Source organism: Trachemys scripta, chromosome 2 (genome assembly GCF_013100865.1).
Source record: "Trachemys scripta elegans isolate TJP31775 chromosome 2, CAS_Tse_1.0, whole genome shotgun sequence".
In the NCBI taxonomy this organism is placed as follows: domain Eukaryota; kingdom Metazoa; phylum Chordata; order Testudines; family Emydidae; genus Trachemys; species Trachemys scripta.
This window is the reverse complement of record NC_048299.1, coordinates 224,298,740-224,316,904: the sequence shown is the minus strand read 5'-3', so window position 1 is coordinate 224,316,904 and position 18,165 is coordinate 224,298,740. Positions and strand designations below refer to the sequence as shown.

The 18,165-nt window shown below is 39.7% G+C and overlaps 1 protein-coding gene across 1 annotated transcript in view; it reads right to left on the bottom strand.

Moving 5' to 3' along the window:
- The window catches only part of PREX2 (phosphatidylinositol-3,4,5-trisphosphate dependent Rac exchange factor 2), a gene marked incomplete in the record, with an annotated part of 298,948 nt that overhangs the window by 207,345 nt on the left and 73,438 nt on the right, over positions 1 to 18,165 (bottom strand). The window contains 3 exon segments of the mRNA XM_034763054.1: positions 517 to 621; positions 2,104 to 2,226; positions 2,302 to 2,373. Of these exon segments, the coding sequence (XP_034618945.1) occupies positions 517 to 621; positions 2,104 to 2,226; positions 2,302 to 2,373 (300 nt within the window).

Sequence of the window (18,165 nt, the reverse complement as noted above, 5' to 3'; positions counted from 1 at the left end):
ATGACCCATGAAGGAAGGCTGAAAGAATTGGGTTTGTTTAGTTTGGAAAAGAGAAGACAGAGGGGACATGATAGCAGTTTTCAGGTATCTAAAAGGGTGTCATAAGGAGGAGGGAGAAAACTTGTTCACCTTAGCCTCTAAGGATAGAACGAGAAGCAATGGGCTTAAACTGCAGCAAGGGAGGTCTAGGTTGGACATTAGGAAAAAGTTCCTAACTGTCAGGGTGGTTAAACACTGAAATACATTGCCTAGGGAGGTTGTGGAATCTCCATCTCTGGAGATATTTAAGAGTAGGTTAGATAAATGTCTATCAGGGATGGTCTAGACAGTATTTGGTCCTGCCATGAGGGCAGGGGACTGGACTTGATGACCTCTCAAGGTCCCTTCCAGTCCTAGAATCTACGAATCGTAGGATGTCTAAAATCATTTCTCACGTGACCTAATAAGGCACTGCTGTCAACTCACTGATTCAGTGAAAAGATATTAAAGTAGAACACCAAGTCAAAGTTTACTTACCAAAAGAAAAGTCCGTACTGTTCTTATTTTGTTAAGTTCAAGCAGAAGTTTCTGTGCCTTCTCATGGTTACTACAGTATTCATCATAGATACAAAATCTGTCCTTCTGTAGAGACAAAGAAATACTTTGTATATTCAGATTTTTATTAAGGCCAAATGACTAATATAAGAACACTTTTAGAGGATAGAAATCTAATGTAATCTGCATTTTGGAAGGTCAACACCTTCTTTCCTATTTTTATATCTAATTATTGTTTGAAATCCAACACTTCTAGAATTTTTAAATTCTACCCTTAATTAGAATTGCAAAGACAAATAGTCTGTGAACATCACTAGAGAATCTGCGGAGAGATTCCAGTGGCTGGATTACAATAAATCAAACAGGACAACAAAGTGCACACACACCTACCCATTTGCAGACATCATTACCTATCTGGCACACGCAAGCATTTGCAGATACAATCCACATTTTTGAAGAAATAAAAGGTGTATTGATAGCATTTTTGTGAGCCCTTCCATTCTACTGATCTTTAATCTTTTGTCCCACAATGTGCAAATGTAGACTTTAGCAAACAAAGGCTGAACCAAGCAGAGATACCAATTAGATCCAAATTTTTTTTTTTTAGGTCTGTGACAGTGTGTAAAGAGTTAAGCTCAGTCCTGACTGATTTAGCAAAGCTCTGTAACATTGATGCTCTTGCACTCAGACAGGAAAACAATGCTCCTAGAGTATAGTTGCTGCAGAAGATCCAGAAACATATCTGCTGTGATTTACTGACGCACTGCTCTGCATTTTCTATTTCAAGGCAGGTAAAACAATAATAATAAATAGCAAGCAAATATATTAATATGTACATGAGAATTTTAATATTAAAATGCTTTTAAATGCATTGTTTCTTGCAAACTAAACTCTCTCTCTCTCGCTCGCTTTTATTCTGCTTCCAGACTGAGTTTTAGGTGCTTCACATCTCAACATGGCATTTCATTGTTCAGGCTTATTTTTGCTAACGAACATAAATAAAAGTCCTACAGCCAAATTTTCAGAAGTGTTCATTAAGGCCTTTATTCAGCAAAACACTGAAACACCTGCTTAAAGATAAGCATGTTCTTATGTCCCATTAACTTCAAGGTCCTTAAGAAAATTTCAGGTGGAAATCCTAGTATCTATGAGCTTGCGCACTTGCCTGGTTGGAAAAAAAGGTTAGTTATATAACCACTGGGTAAAATTTTACTATTTTAAATAAACATCCTCTGTGTTTGAATGAAAAATAAAATCAATTCAGAACAAGTAGTCTGAAAATTCCTAACAGTTCAAAGCTGCAGAAGATGCTGAAAGCTAATGTGCTGAACACAACAAAGCTTGTTTATTCTACAGTGAAAAGAATGGGTGAGATGACATGGTAAGGTTCTCTTTTTTTTTTGGCAATGAGTGTAAACTCCAAATGACCTTAAAGGAACCTAAATTATGCAATCAAGTCATTTTGTCCTCATGACTGAATATACACACATATCACCATGGCATTAATTAATGAAGACAATCAGGAATGAGAAAAGTTAACTATATAAGTTGTATTAAAGAATAGCATACAAAGTGAAGAAAGCAGATTCCCACTTCATGGTGTGCATTAGGTTCAGGATTCAAACACCCCTCCACTAAGGTCAGGAAATCCTTGTGAACTGCAAGAATATCTTCAATATTTGAAAACAGCATCTGTAAAAGAATAAAACATAAATAAATATAAAAAGAGAACACAGAGAAGAAAAATGCATGCAATTAAAAACTAACCTTAACTGTTTCCTCTGTGATATTTTTATCCACTTTGGAGGCAGCGAACTGGAACATTCTCTGAAGGAATGCCTGCATGAAACAAACAACAATACAAGTGAGGACATGGTACACTGCTTTAATATAGGTTAGTTCAGAGGGAATAAGATAGCTTGAGCAAAAGTATTATACATTTTAATTAGTTTGTCTAATTTTCTTATGATTGGGATATGGAAATAATATTCCATGAGAACACTATTCAAAACTTCACCCAAATACTCCTTTTAATTAGTAGCTTTGTTAATTTAAACCTGTGTGAAACTATGTCAAACAGATAAAATGAAACAAACTGTTAAAATACATAGTATAATATTAATAAAGGCCACAAAAATTCAAAATTCTCTGAAGTAAAATTTTCTTTCATTGCTCCGATTACTTAAAACAGTTAGACTCTAACATCAATAAAACTCTTCCACAACTTGAGGCTCAATCCAGTTCCCTCTGGAATTTTTCCATTTATTACAAGATGAGTTGAATTGAGCCCCTAATTTCTAAATCAAAGCTGGTTTTAAGCTACTATAAACAAGCATAAAATATACCACAAGAAGCCACTAAATTATGCACAAACCTCTGATGTATTAATAGCTGAACCAGCTGGAAGGAAAATTGATTTAAACAAGATGCTCGGTGCACAAGCTTGTGCACTGTGGTTTAAACTTCTTATATTTGGTCTGGACAAAAAACTGGAAACAACAAAAAAAAACACCTGCAATGAGGCTCATTCCACAATTTATTTAATCAGGTTTAAAGTAGCAAGTGTTTGTAATTAAAGTTCTACAGATTAACTTCATTATCAAAAGGTACATTTTGAAGATATTTACAAACTGAAAGTTTAAAGTCTTAAAGCACTGGGTGTTCACATGGACGTGCATCTCCTTTAGTTATTAAAAAATTGGCACCACAAGTGTTCAAAATGTCATGTCCTTCATATCCGCTTAGCTCCAAGTCACTGTGCATTGTATACTGTATATGAACTCATCCAAATTCTACTGTGGTGCCAATTCCATAGAGGATGCAATAAATAACCCTGCTAGGGGAGAAGGATAGCATTCACAGTATCCCTTTTTACTCTGCTATGCCTTACACATTTTAATTCCTAAGTGGTTTTTCTCTCTCCACTGAAAAGAGCTATGCAACTAGGAATATTTTTATTATTGAATGAAGAAACAGACACCCCTAGACTTCCAAGATATAGAGAACACTTAAGTTGGAATATTGTAGGTCTATTTAAATGCTTAATGCCGATTTTTATATTACTATTAAAAAAACAAGCAAGCACCTTCCCTATCCATTTGTGATTTCTTTCTACCTCTTTATCAGTGTTAACTCTATTAATTAGATTTGTAACTGAGCACAGAATTTGGCCCACTGACTTTAATCCCTTTCTTACTACAATATATGAGTGACTTGCATGTGCATTAAACATATTAAAATATATGCAGACTTCAGAGTAAATAATCTATACATGTCAGATTATTAGCCACAAAGCAATTAAGAAATGTAGCATATAATAAATCAGAGAGCAGGTTAGAAAAGACAACTGCAACACAAAAGACAGATGTTATTAAAAATTATTTCTGGAATAATTTCTATGAATGATTCTTGATCTTGAGATCTTGTGTGCAAGCAGTTTGTTGCAACTATTTCATATTTGGAATTCAAGGCATGTTTAGTCTCCCTGATTTCAGACACATTTCTTTAAATAAAGGTTGTGATGTAGATGAAGGATCGTCCAGTGGTTTTGGGCACTAGCTTGTGACTCAGGAGACCTGAATTTCAATCCCTACTCCACCACAGACTTCCTGTAGACCTTGGGCAAATCACTTTGCCTCTCAGTGCTTTGGTTCTCTCTCAATAGCAGCAGGGAAATAGTACCTGCCTACCTTACAGAAGTGTTGGGAAAATAGAGATGTTAAAGACTAAGGCCTGGTCCACACTAACCCCCCACTTCGGACTAAGGTACGCAAATTCAGCTACATTAATAACGTAGCTGAATTCGAAGTACATTAGTCCGAACTTACTGCGGGTCCAGACGCGGCAGGGAGGCTCCCCTGTTGATGCCGCGTACTCCTCTCGCAGAGCTGGAGTACCGGCGTCGACGGCGAGCACTTCTGGGATCAATCCATCGCGTCTAGACCAGACGCGATAAATCAATCCCAGAACATCGATTGCCTGCCCCCGGACCCGGAGGTAAGTGTAGACGTACCCTAAGAGGTGCTATGAGAATGGGGCCATATAAGTACCTAAGTTAGAGTATTCATGATTATCAATTTATTTACTGAAAATACTTTGCAATATATATTTTTTAAAGTCTTTGTTTTGATGAACCATACTATCAAAGCTTTAACTGCTGCTGCACACAGTGGTGTATGCAACTTTGTTACTGTTACAGTGTTGCCAACTCTCAAATGTATCATGATTATTGCAATATTCGATGTTTTATTCCAGGTCATGGTATAATTATCTAGGTATGATCATGTGAGAATCTCAGCGTTTCAGTTATGGGGGTTATTTTAAGTAAGTTTGACTGAAGAGAAAAACTCAAGAATGTGCCCTTAGCAGCTGAAAACCTGGAGGGCAAATTAAAAGAATCAAATCAATTTTTTTCTTAAATCTCATGATTTTTAAGCCAATTTCATGACTCGGGGGGCTTAGTCATGATTTTTTATCATTGGGATATCAAATGAGATATTTGATCATAACTGCTGTTACAACAGTTTTCTCTTTACAGCATCTTTTCATTTCTTAGGAGACTGCCTGTCTATGGGGGAGCTGCCATCTTGCAAGGCAGAGTTAATAAAGCATATGAGGACCAAACGCTTCAATTGTACTGTAGCAGCTGGATCACAAATAAAATACATGGCCATTTTATTAATACAGAAAAGAGCAATCTTATTTCACTTATAAACCTGCATACACATATTAATTTTATCTTCAGAAGAAGGGGGAAAAGTGAAGGAAAAAGATCACTTTAACTTTTACTCAACACTGCTGTAACATTGTTGTGACCCTATCACTTATGATATAGTAATAGCCAAGGCAAACTTGCAAAACTAGATATATTTTCTGCTAAGGAAATTTCCCGTGTATGTACATTGTATTACATCTGAAGTCCTAAATCTACAGTACATAAACTTGTTGAATAAAGCTAGAAAGACTTTTTTATGTTAAAATTGAACAAAATCTAATTTTTTTACATTAATGATCTAACACGAAGTACTAAAAACTGTAAGAACACAACCAGAAAAGAGAGAAATAAATGCATATTGTAGGTTGCTATAAGTATACCTAAGCTAACATGGTTCATAGTAGATTCCTCAAGTTCAAAACACATCAAAGTAGAAATATTTTCTTTTGCATTTTCTCTTAACATTCCTAACAGTTCTGTAGACATGTTGAGTGGTACAGAACATTGTTTTATTTCAAAATGCATTTTCACCACATCCATAGAGAACACGAAGAATCAAGCCTGGGGAAGGTTGATCTAGATAACTTTAAACTCATAAAAGGTCTAGAGGTGTTTCTTGAATCCTACTTGCCATACCTAATTCAGCTTATAGACATTAAGGCAACATTTGCATAATAATATGAATTTTTGCAAAGTGTAATTAATGCATGTCAGATGCTAAGCTCCCCACCTCCCCACACACCCCATATAGCTAAGGCTAATTTTTTCTCACAGAGGTCGTGGAAGTCATGGAATCTGTGACTTCCAAAGACCTCCATGATTTCAGCCAGCAGGCGGCCGGGAGCAGTGGGGTACCTCCACCTCCTGAGGTGGCAGGGCCCCCTGAACTCCGAGCCACTGTCAGCAGTGGGGGTACTCTGCAGCTCCCCGCCACCGCGAGTGGCAGGGGCCCCCCACCCGCCACAGGGGGGCAGTGGTACCCAGTTCCTCACCATCAGGGGTGCCGGGAGCCATGGTGGGGGGGAACTCTGCAGCTCCTGACCAGCCTCCGCAGCGCTGAGCCATGGAGGGTGGGGGACCCTGGAGGTCCAAGCTCCCAGCCCCCCACTTCTCCCCCCCCCAGCGGCTCCCCATTTTGTCATGCATATTTTTAGTAAAAGTCAGCGAGAGGTCACAGGCTTCCATTCATTTTTCTTTATTGCCCATGACCTCTCCCTGACTTTTACTAAAATTATCCATGACAGAATCTTAGCCTTACATATAGCTTTTGTTGGAGCATGTTGCCTTGATTTTGCCACAAAAAATAATGTTGACAGAAAGAGCTCAGACAACACTGGCAGCTGTGGTAATCACTGCACATATTTCACTTCCTCCTCCCATTAACCTGTTCCAGCAGCAGAGGCAGCAGCTAATCATGCTGGCTTCTGATACTAAACAAAAAGACTCTTCTTCTAGTAATTCACCAGCTGAGTCACCACCTGTTTCTCCAAACTGGTCTGCCGTACTGGATGCATTGTAAGCAGTACACAATTCATCAACCAAGGTCAGTGATATTCTTAACTTCTTTCTACAATACCTAGCGTCACCTTCACAGATACTAAATTGTTCCAAGTCCCAGCTGGCCTATAAGACCAAAGGAATAGATGTCATTTAGTACATCTGCAATACTTTTCATTCCAGTGCTAACCCTTCATACACACAACTGACCAAATCCTGCTCTTGTCCATTTCTTCTGTCATCCAAATGGCTCTTACTTCCCTAAGTCCTTCATTCCCATCTATCCTCCTTAAATACTGCCATATTCATTGCCAAACACCATGACCCCTAATCATTTATTTGAAACCTGTGGCAACTTCTCTTTCAATCCTTGCCCTCCTTCTCTGCATAGTGGCTTTTTCAAAGTAAAGATCAACAAGATCTGTCATAACTCTCCCTACCTGATTTTCTCTGTCCCTCCTTTGTCCAGCAGCCATTTTATCACTTTCCTCCTGTCACTGACTGTGAAGCTTCTGACCTGCTCTCAAATTCTAACCCCTCCACCTGCACACTCCATTTCATCCCCTCTGTCATACCCACTGACTTCCTTGGCCCTCACCCTCTGTCGGTTCTTCCCCTCTAAAATTCAAGCATGTTCTTGTCTCCCACATCCTCTAAAATTTACCTCTCTCTTCAATTACCATCTCCTCCCCCTCCTTCCTTCTACCTCCAAGCTAACTGAATACAGAGTTTACTACCATTGCATTAAATTCCACTTCATCTTGGATCCCTTCAATGTGACCTTCATCCCTCTAGTACACCGAAACCATTCTAAGCTTGGTTTAGATAGAACAACCTCCTCCGGGCCAAATCGTAAAGCATCTCTTCCAACCTCTTCTGTCCAGATGGCAAAAACGCTTGTCTGTGTCCTTACATCTTGTCTTGATTTCTGTAACCTTCATCAAACCTCGCTTCAATAGGAGCATTCACATTCTTGAAGTTAAATGTGTTTAAGTGCTCTGCTGAAGAAGGATGGTATTATTCACATAACGTTAAGTACATGCTTATGTGAGTTGCTGAATCAGGGACTGGACCTCAGGCTAGCTCACAGATGCAGCAATACATTGAAACAGATTTTTAGGGTGAAATTTACCTATGTGCAGAGGGCTACCAGAAGGTGTACATATCACTTAAGACCTACTTAATCAAGTGAGGGCTTAAGTGGAATTTAAGTAAGGTATAGGCCTTGTGCTGACCCAGTGCACAGGGATGAACTTCATCCATTAATCAGAAGGCAGAGTTATTTTCTGTGTTTTATACAAAATGTGTTGAGATTCATACTAACACATTTTAACCTTATTAAAGAAATAAACAAAGGAAAAAGCTCTCAGATTGTCTCTGAGTCTGCCACTGAATTTTGATTTTTTTCCCCCATCTCTCTAAAATGAAAACTTCATGAGGACAGGGATCTACCAATGTCTTGTAAAGCTCTGGGCACACTGTCAGCACTTAAATATAAAATAAACAACAACATGGGTTCTATCTTAGTAAAGACATCAGGATTTGGTCTTCTCCTTTCAAAATGGTAGCTGATCAAGAAGTTGATCAGCATAACAAAGACTATAATACAAGGAGAAAAATAGTTACAAAAAATGTGTCATTATATGGAAATTATTGACAAAATTTGGTTGTATTTATTTTGTGGGGATTTTCCAGTGAAAGAAGAGTTATTTTGGACCAACAAATTTGTTCACACATATATAACATTGCCTCTGATCAGATATCACCTGCTTCTGCTAAGAAATTTTTACACTGAGAACAGCAATTACATTGCTCATAACACTGACAGTGAATCATTCAGAATTCAAATAAACAATTAAAAGTCTCAAAACAAAGGTCTGCTGTATCCATCACAGGAAACCAGCAGTTTCCTGGATTTATAATATGCTACATTATTACTGACAAATCTAACTTAGTCAGTTCATTTATTCACATTACTGGCAAATCAAGCTGGAAAAACTGGAAAAACCCAAAAGATAAATAGTAGGTCTCAAAGTAACAATACATTCATGTTGAAGTGCAATTAGAGAAAGAAAAGTGACTATAAACATGGAACCTTCAAATTTGATAGATCTGTTCCCCATGTGTATTCAAAGTCATATCTGCTTATGTTAGTGACCAATATTACTTTTTACTACCTTTTGCTCCTGTTTAGCACTGCATAGTTTACACAGATATGCGAAAGTGAGCTTGATTCTTTTCTGGCTCCCATATCACAGAAGTTTTAACAGAGATCCAATAGTAGAATCTTTATTATTGGTGATGACATATGTACCAAAAGAAACACTGCTCTACTTTCAGAAACAGGGTTTAGGGCTTGATCCCATTAGAGTTAAAGGTGCAGAATCAAGTCCGTAGTTTGTAGGGCTGGCAGCTAGCAAACTAAAACAACTATTTCTTCTAAACTGAGCAAACTTGATATGGAAATTACTGCCAGACAAATAAAATGGAATCCCAAGTTGCCATTTTTATAGGTTCACCTTTCAGAGTATAACTGCACTTAATCAGCACATCTGCAATACGTTTCATTTCAGTGCTAACTTCCTTCACACACAAAACTGACCAAATCCTGCTTTAGTGTACACATATGTACACTAAACTCTCTTCTCATTACGCAAGTTTAGCTGTGAATATGGGCTTACTTCATGTTTAATGTGGTTAGATGTAAATTAGGAACTCAAGTGTGTTGGATTTAAAAAAAAATTACAAATGTTTTGTAAAAAAAACTGTATATTATTCACACAATATTCAGGGCCAAATTCTGGGTGTCATTTATATGTATGCGTATGCCAGAATAAAAGGCAGGCAGAGGGGAGCATGGGACAAAAGTTTTCTACCCCATAAAACCTCCAGGAAACCTGTTCTGTAGGACATTTGATAGAATTTGCAAAGGGGAATTCCTGAGTCTAGGGGCAGTGACATTTTTAGCCCATTTGAGGTCATACTTCCTCTGTTCTACCAATCACTGTATAGAGCACTTGCGGGTCAAACACATTTACAGATTTGGTCAATATATAAGCACAAAATAATGATATTTTTGCATGAAGCATTAATGTTTCCACAATTTGGAGCCATTAATAAGACAAACTAATTTTAACTAATTACTGATTTACTTATAAATATAGAGAAAATTAATTCTGTGATAAAAAACTAGGTGGTGTAAGTCTGAAGAGAGTGGAAAGTGGTGAGAAGTTTGTATTTTTTTATACATGTCCAAAAGGCTGATTCTCAGCTATAAATGCAAAATGGAACTCAATCTTAACATGAAAATTGCACAATACTACTGATTCCATAAAATTCAACCTATAATCTTATATTCACTCAAATCTCTATAAATCACAAATCATATTTTATAAAGGCACTTTCCAATATCTGACCAAAAATTTCATGTAGGATATGACTACATGGCTGTCTCAACCTCATATGCCTCATTCTTCACCTGAAATTCAAAGCCCCCTCACTGCTTACCCTTCCTCCACCATTGTTGCCAAAAGCCCTCTCTAACACAAGCTAGTCTATGAACAAAAGCACCTCCCTGATGGATCATGCTCTGAATAATTATCACCACCTGTCTCCCTAACTTTGTAATCCACCAGTGCTATTATCACTATTCCACCCAACTACTTGTAGAACAGCTTAAATCAAACCCCCCAGATTAAACACCCCACACATTTGGGAGCAAGAAGGTTGAAAGCTGGTTCTGAATTTTTCAGTAGTTACATCTGTGTCCTTACTTGTTAACTATAAAACTTCATTGTTTTGCCTCTATAATCTTTAATTCTTTTACTCTATGCATAATACCACTGAATATTCTGATAATTGTTTTCTTTTTGTTAAAAACTTTAAAGAATATTACATAGAGTTTACATTTTCAGTGCATCCATTCATAAAGGCACCCCAAGGTACATGCAGGTAGAGAAGTTCCGCACATCCTCTGTATGTCTGCCCTGATCATAGAATCATAGAATATCAGGGTTGGAAGGGACCTCAGGAGGTCATCTAGTCCAACCCCCTGCTCAAAGCAGGACCAATCCCCAAACAGATTTTTACCCCGTTCCCTAAAAGGATTGAACTCACAACCCTGGGTTTAGCAGGCCAATGCTCAAACCACTGAGCTATCCCTCCTCCCCAGAATAAGAGCACTCCTACTAAAATAACAGGCCTTTGAATCCATTTTTTGTAAGAGTTTGAAGTGTTTAAGGAGGACCTCAGTGGACAACTAGCTCTTTTTCACAAGGTAAGTCAAATATGTCAATTGGATCTCTCTGTAAATAGGTACACAGCTTTAAAGTGGTTTCAACTATAATTTTATTTCTTTAACCAGCTACAAATTCATTAAGATGCTACATTTGAAGAATGCCCTTATAACAGAAAAAAATCAGAATGAGTAACACAACCTATTTTAAAAAAGAATCATTTTCAGAGCCATTGTACTGACTTTTGCACTACAATTACAGAATAAAATATTAGAGAGACAAGGTGGGTGAGGTATCTTTTATTGGACCAACTTCTGTTGGTGAGAGAGACGAGCTTTCTAGTTTTCACAAAACTATTCTTCAGGTCTGGGAACATATAAGTACAGTGTTAGTGTAAACCTATAAACAATTAAACAAGCCTTTTTAAAAATTACATAAAATTTGTTAAAACTTAACAGCATTCTTTAAGAATGCCTGAGTTTTAACTCTTGGAACTTGAAATAGAGTATAATCTTGTGATCGGAGGCCAAACAAACACATTTGAATGTTATAAACAAATTGTCAAATATGAAAGTACTTTTCCCTTATCTTCAGGAAACAAATTAAGTTTCTTCTCAAAACCCATTGCATTAAGTGTAAGCAATAGCATCTGATAGTACTTAAATCTAGGATCATTTGTGTCAGATGGAGGAACTGAGATTGTGGGGAATTTCTCAGTAAAATCATTGACATCTATTGTTGGCTGGCAGTTTAACTCTTCCCAAAATAGCATGTAGTTCACACATAGTTGAATCCTGCACATCTTGGAATTAGAGATGGGTCATTACTAATACTTTTTAATGGTAATACTCCTGCCCCCTAGTGGTTTGGACAAAATGGGTGTCAGATCTGAGCTGCTCCTTATTTTAGTAAAAACCTGGTTCCTTGGCCTATCTTCTTGGAATGTTTCACCCAAATGTTGCCTGTTTTCCTTAGACAAATGATCAAGACTGGCCACTCTGAACTAATTCAAAATTAAACTATTGAACCAACCTCAAAAATGTAAATGGTTCTGCTGACGAATTGATCTTTGGATTGCCAACTTAGGCCCAGATCCTTCACTCAGATCCACATGGGTAGACCCCAGAGCACGCAACCAGCCCCGTTGAAATCAATGAGGTTTGGCACAAGCCCAAGAGACTACTCATGTGGATGCAATTGCAGTACTGAGGCCTTAAATTTAAACAATCTGATTCCACAACCTCTTTATTCAAAAAAATCACATTGAAGTAAATCAGAGTTCTGCACCCAAAACAGCAGTCTATTTATGCTAAAAATGTATTATTTAAAATAATTCATTGAATTTCAATTTAAAATGTGTGGTTTTTAAAAATGCTTTTTGGTAACAATGGGCTGGATTTAGTGAATCCCCACTTACAAAAAAAATCACATTAGGGTCGTGATTGATGGTTTGTTTATAGGCTGATATTTTAATTTTTTTAATTTGTAAATGTCTGAAATTCCAAAGTAGACTTTTTTATATTTCAAAAGTGGTTTAGTTTCTTACTTCTATAAAACTAGACTTGATTAGCTGTGGTAATCAAAAACTCAAAATTGGTGTTTTTAAAACAACAGAATTTATACATTTTACCAGAGTTCATTTTTGTACATAAAAATACACAAATAAGAAAGTACAGTTACCCAGCAACTGAACTTTGAATACCAACCAGAACTATCTTCATCACAGCCCAAGAAAGATAAAGCAATAAAAAGTTTGTTATCTTTATACAATACATTGTTACGTGCAAGCATAAAATGAACACCACATGAACCTGTGGCCTGTCATGAAGTTTGCCCTGTGAATTTGCTGCTGCATATATGATCATGAGCCAATTTCCATGGAAATTACCTCATTAATAATTTTGTATGGCTTATATTTTATTCAAAAGGTACTTTCCATTGTGAAAATACACAAAATATCCAGTTTTTATTTCTTTGTTGACATTATCATCATCAGGAAGAGTACCTGATTACCCTTTTTCAGAATCCTACCTTTTTGTAACCTGTTTTAGTTCTTGTTGCATGTTTTCTATCAATTGTTGAAACATTGTAAGTGTGCAAAACTCATTATTACCTTTTCTTATCCTTCTTACAGGATATAATAAAATGCTATACAGATTACTGTTCACCGTAAACAGGAAAGGATGCTTATACGTATGATTTAAAGAGGGGATAGGGCCCAAGTACATGTGAAAGAACAACTCCTATCTGTGGAGAGTCCACATAAAGAAAACCTAGAAGAACTCTATGTAGAATAAAACAGCAGGCAGACATCTGTCTACCACAATATCTACTCATATGGCCTCATCACCACGGTATCCAAGACCCTCTTCATAGCCGATCAAAGAAGTTGGGTTAAGGTTGGTAGATAGTTGGTGGACACTAATTTTTTTTATCTGATTGTTAAACGGTTGGGAAGACAGTGACTTGCATGGAAGAAGGTAACACATGTATACTTCCTGAAGCAAGTAAATAATCTGGTATAGGCATTCCAAACCCCCTGACATTTAGAGACTAGAGATTTAGGATGAACATGGAGGAGGCAAGAGAAGTAGTTAAGACAAAAAGCAAGTAAGTAACAAAGTGGCGAGGAATGCTTTCTAGTATCTTCGGTTGTTGGGAGGCTGCACTCCTTCCTCTTGGATGAGAACCAATCCATGCTTTCATCATGTCTTTGCTAAAACTACTGTAGTTTATTCCATCTGGAACTGAAGATAAATACCTTGCAAAAATTACAACTAGTATAGCATGCAGCTACCTACCTATGGAGCAATAAAAGCTGGCATGAACATATCAGTGCTCTGTGAATGCCATTGTGTATGTATTCATTTCTAGACTGAATTCAAAGTCCTAGTCATAATCTACCAAGCCTCATCCTTACCCTTTAAGCACCAATATCAGGCTGTCTCAGAGACTGCCTGTTCATGCATGTCACACAAAAACAACTATGCTACATAGGAACAGACTCAGATGTAGACTCTTGGGGACAGAGCAACCTCAATAGTAGAACCCCAGCCAGGGGGAGCAGAGGAGGTCAGACTGAGCTCAAGCCTAACTATGTTCAGATCTACATGCAGGACCCAGTGCTTCAGAATGATCTTCCTCAAACAGAAGCATCTTTTACATTCCTCCTCCCCCCATGACCAGTCTACAATAGGGATATGTGGAAGTAGGAGGGGATGTTCTCTGCCATGCTTCCAGGCATGAAGCATCAACAGTTCCACCAGAACTGGGGGGAGGGGCACCAGGGGGGTGGAGAGACAGACTTTGGCGAGACAGGGTCTCTTTTAAACTAGGGAGTGCAAACACAGAGAAAGAATGAATACACTGTATTTGTTGGGCACCATAGATGTGGTTGAAGAGTAAACATGCCATACGCAATCTCATTGCTTAAAATTAAAGAGTGGTTTAACAAAGAAAAAGTAATCAGCCTCTAGGCAGGGAACCATCAACACATTCTCGCACTCCACAGAGATGGCTCTATGCTATACAGGCTGAAATCCTGTCAGAAAGAAACAATAAGAAAACCAGATTACTTTGTCTTTCAGACTTAATCTTATTCTCTAGAAACTCACCCTGGAAAAAAACATTCTTAAATTTTGGCTTTTCTGGTTGTAATAATAATAATATATGGAGATATACCTATATCATAGAACTAGAAGGGACCTTGCAAGGTCATTGAGTCCAATCCCCTGCCTTCACTAGCAGGACCAAGTACTGTCCCTGACAGTTTTTTTTTTCCCCCTCCCCAGATCCTTAAGTGGCCCCCTCAAGGATTGAACTCACAACCCTGGGTTTAGCAGGCTAATGCCCAAATCACTGAGCTATCCATCCCCTTGTACATGAAAGAAGCTGGGATAAGTGTGGAGGTGAGGCTGAAAATTCTTCAGAGTTAGGAACTTTCCACAAATGTTTTTCAGAAATCTTAATTTTCATTTAAAAATACTTTTCTAGAGCTTCCTGCTATGAAGAAAGCCATGCACTGGTTTATAGAATGAGCACTATCTCTGCAGACAGACAACTAAGGCATCAGTTCTAAAGGAGGTTTAACCTTCCCCTTTCATCCTAAAATGGTATGGCCACTTAAATACCAACAGCACACATCCTTAAAATAGTCACAATTAAATTGCAGCACTGATCACTGCATGGCTTGAGAAATTTGCTAGGCACCTATCAGTTGGAGGAAGGCCTGGTCTACACCAGAAAGTTAGACTGGCCCAGCTACATCGCTCAGAAGTGTGAAAAAGCCATACCCCTGAGCGACTTAGTTAAGCCAACCTAATCTCCAGTGCAGACAGTGCCAGGACAATGGAAGAATTCTTCTGTCAACCTAGCTACTGCCACAAGGGGAGGTGGATTATCTACACCTATGGGAGAAGCCCTACCATTGGCACAGGTAGTGTCTACATTGAAGTGCTACATGGTGCAGCTGCCATGCTACAGCTGTGCCGCTGTAGTGTTTCAGTGTAGATAAGCCCAAAATCTTACTAGCCTTAACATTCCAAAAAGCACTGAGAGGCATCAGGTTTGTCAGGAGAGAAGTGCCAGCCCTTAGCTGAGTGGTAACTCTGTGGCATCGGCTGGCAAATGTTAACATTATAATGATAAAACCTGTATTTAAAACACATTTTTGTTAACAAGCAGGAAATGCATTCACCAGCTCATCACTATTGTAGCAAATTGATGAGCAGGCACATACAGTCCTGCATGGATGTTCAGCATTTCACTCTCTGCTCTCAGAGTGGGAATGTAACGCCAAATAAGGGTATAATTCTGCTTTGCCAAATGTAACTGTGTCAGGGGGTGTTTTGGTGGCCATGCCCAGTACTATCACCTAGTGGTGATATTCTGGGTTGCATTGCCCAGTGGCAGGAGCCAATGGACACGTCATCCAGAGGCTGGAGTCAATGACCAGGGGTAGGGGAACCCAGGACCTCCCCACTCCACTGGGTTCCAACCCAGGCCCCAATGGGATAATAATTCAAAATATGCAGCCCAGGGAGTGGGCGGCCCTACACCTGGGCCACTTCCTAGCACGGCTTTAGTTCCTCTGCTGAGGCCACTGGTTTGCTTCTGAGTTCCCCCTGGAATCCTCTCTGGTCACAGTCTGGAGGGTCTTCCTCTCTTACTCAGGGCTCGTTGTTGCCCTCCTCCATGGTTGAAGGGCCTGTGGCAGCTTGGCAGTGGGGGTGGGGCCTGGGCCTGGCCACATGGGGCCCTGGAAGCTTCCCGGCAGGAGCCTGCACCACACAACTGTTATCCTGCTTGGTCAGACTAGACTGAGCTGAGCTGCTCCCTGTTGAACTCAGCCTCCATTGTGAGCATGCCCAGCAGGGGTGGCTGGGCGTGGCTTTCTGGGCCCAGAGCTGCTCCTTAACCCTTCCTTTACCAGGGTTTGTACCTCCCATCACAAACTGACACTACTCTTCTGTTTTGCTTATGTGCTCCAGGAAGATCAGGGACTGAAGCATCCAGTGCCTATAAACTGAAGAACTACTCCTCCCTTGTAGATAAAAGAAAAGGTGACCAGAGGGGGATGTGTGTGGGAAGAAGATTTGCACTTCCTTCCTCAAATCCATCAGCTAGAAGGGAGTAATGTTGGAGGTGCTCCTAAGTGAGGGTGAGGAAAGGAGCACCCACATAGACAACATACTACACTTATCAGATATCCATTAACCAAACCAAAATGTAGTATACAGAGTGCTCCTCCACTCCTTTGGGACCCAAGAAATAGGCCACTACAAGCAGAATCAGACCTTTAGTACTGGTTTAGGTTTCTAGCTGGATGATGTATAGTAATGATTTTGAACTCTGAATATCTCTAATGATGTCATTTTCATAGGATTTCCCTATTTACTCCATTAACACTATCTTTCTCCAAAATGAATCAGAGTTTGATATAGTTCCCTCAGGAGCATGTCAAAAAATCAGCTGCAAGGAAATCACAAATCTAAACTAGACAGTCAGCCTGACTATTTCCACAGTACTCAGCTCCTCCCAGCTCCTCCCAGCCAAGTGAGGAAGGAACAAATCTGTGATTCACCCGTCTGTGTGAAGATAATGTGCTGCTGGCTAAATAATGGACATTGTCCTACCTTTGAAAAGGTTCTTCGCAAATTTTTCTGTTCCAATATGGGATAATGGCATTAACCCTGCCAACCAACAAGTAGAGACAATGGAAATCTGTATGTGTGACATTGGGTGTCATCTCAGAATAATGAATTCTACAGCAATTACACTTGACTTTGAAAATATAGCAGTAGTTTAAAAGATAAGAAGAAAACTACAACTTCCTTCTAACAAGGTAATCAGCTAAACAACAAGAAAGAGAATTTGTAGACTGGAACAGAGGAATTGACAGCAAACTGTTTTATACAAAGGAAAATGTCCATTCCTGCTTCACTCTCTGTATCATCTGAAACTGTACAGTGACATCTCTGCCCAGAGAAGTTTAAAATCCAGGAAAAATAGGTCTGAGCAGCAAAGACAAGATTACAGTCTGGCACAGCAATATGACAACTGCTTAAACACTTTTCTCCCAGGAGAAGCCTGAGCAGCAGATTGACTGGTCAGATATGACAGAGGAGTGCAGAGAAATTCAAGCTGCAGTGCCACAAAATTCCTTTACAGAAACATCTCCATTTAGTGTTCTGGATAGTAGGGTGACCAGACGTCCCGATTTTATCGGGACTGTCCCGATATTTCCTTGTTTGTCCTGCGTCCCGACCGACATGCGGTCGGGACACTGGACAAACAAGGAAATGCCCCGGAGCCTGGAGCCCGGAAGTGCTCGCCCCCCCCCCCCCCCTCCGACTCCGCCCCCTCCTCCCCTGATTGGCTCCCTCCCCGAATCCCCGCCTCTTCCCCGGGCTCACCATTCCCCCTCCCTCCACAAGCGCTGGAGGGAGGCCTGGGAGACGCAGGGGAAGCGCGGGGCCGGGGTGAGTAAGAGTCCGGCCTGGCCCCGAGCAGGCAGGACTCAGTTGGGTGGTTGGGAGAGGAGAGGGGCGACCCGCGGTGCCAGGCGGCGGCTGTTGTTGTCCCCCCGGGCAGCGGGACTCGGGAGCAGCCACTGCTGCAGCTCCCACTGCCGCGGGGGAGGAAGCGGCCATGGCGCTCGGCGGCTGCGGCGCCTCCGAACCCCCC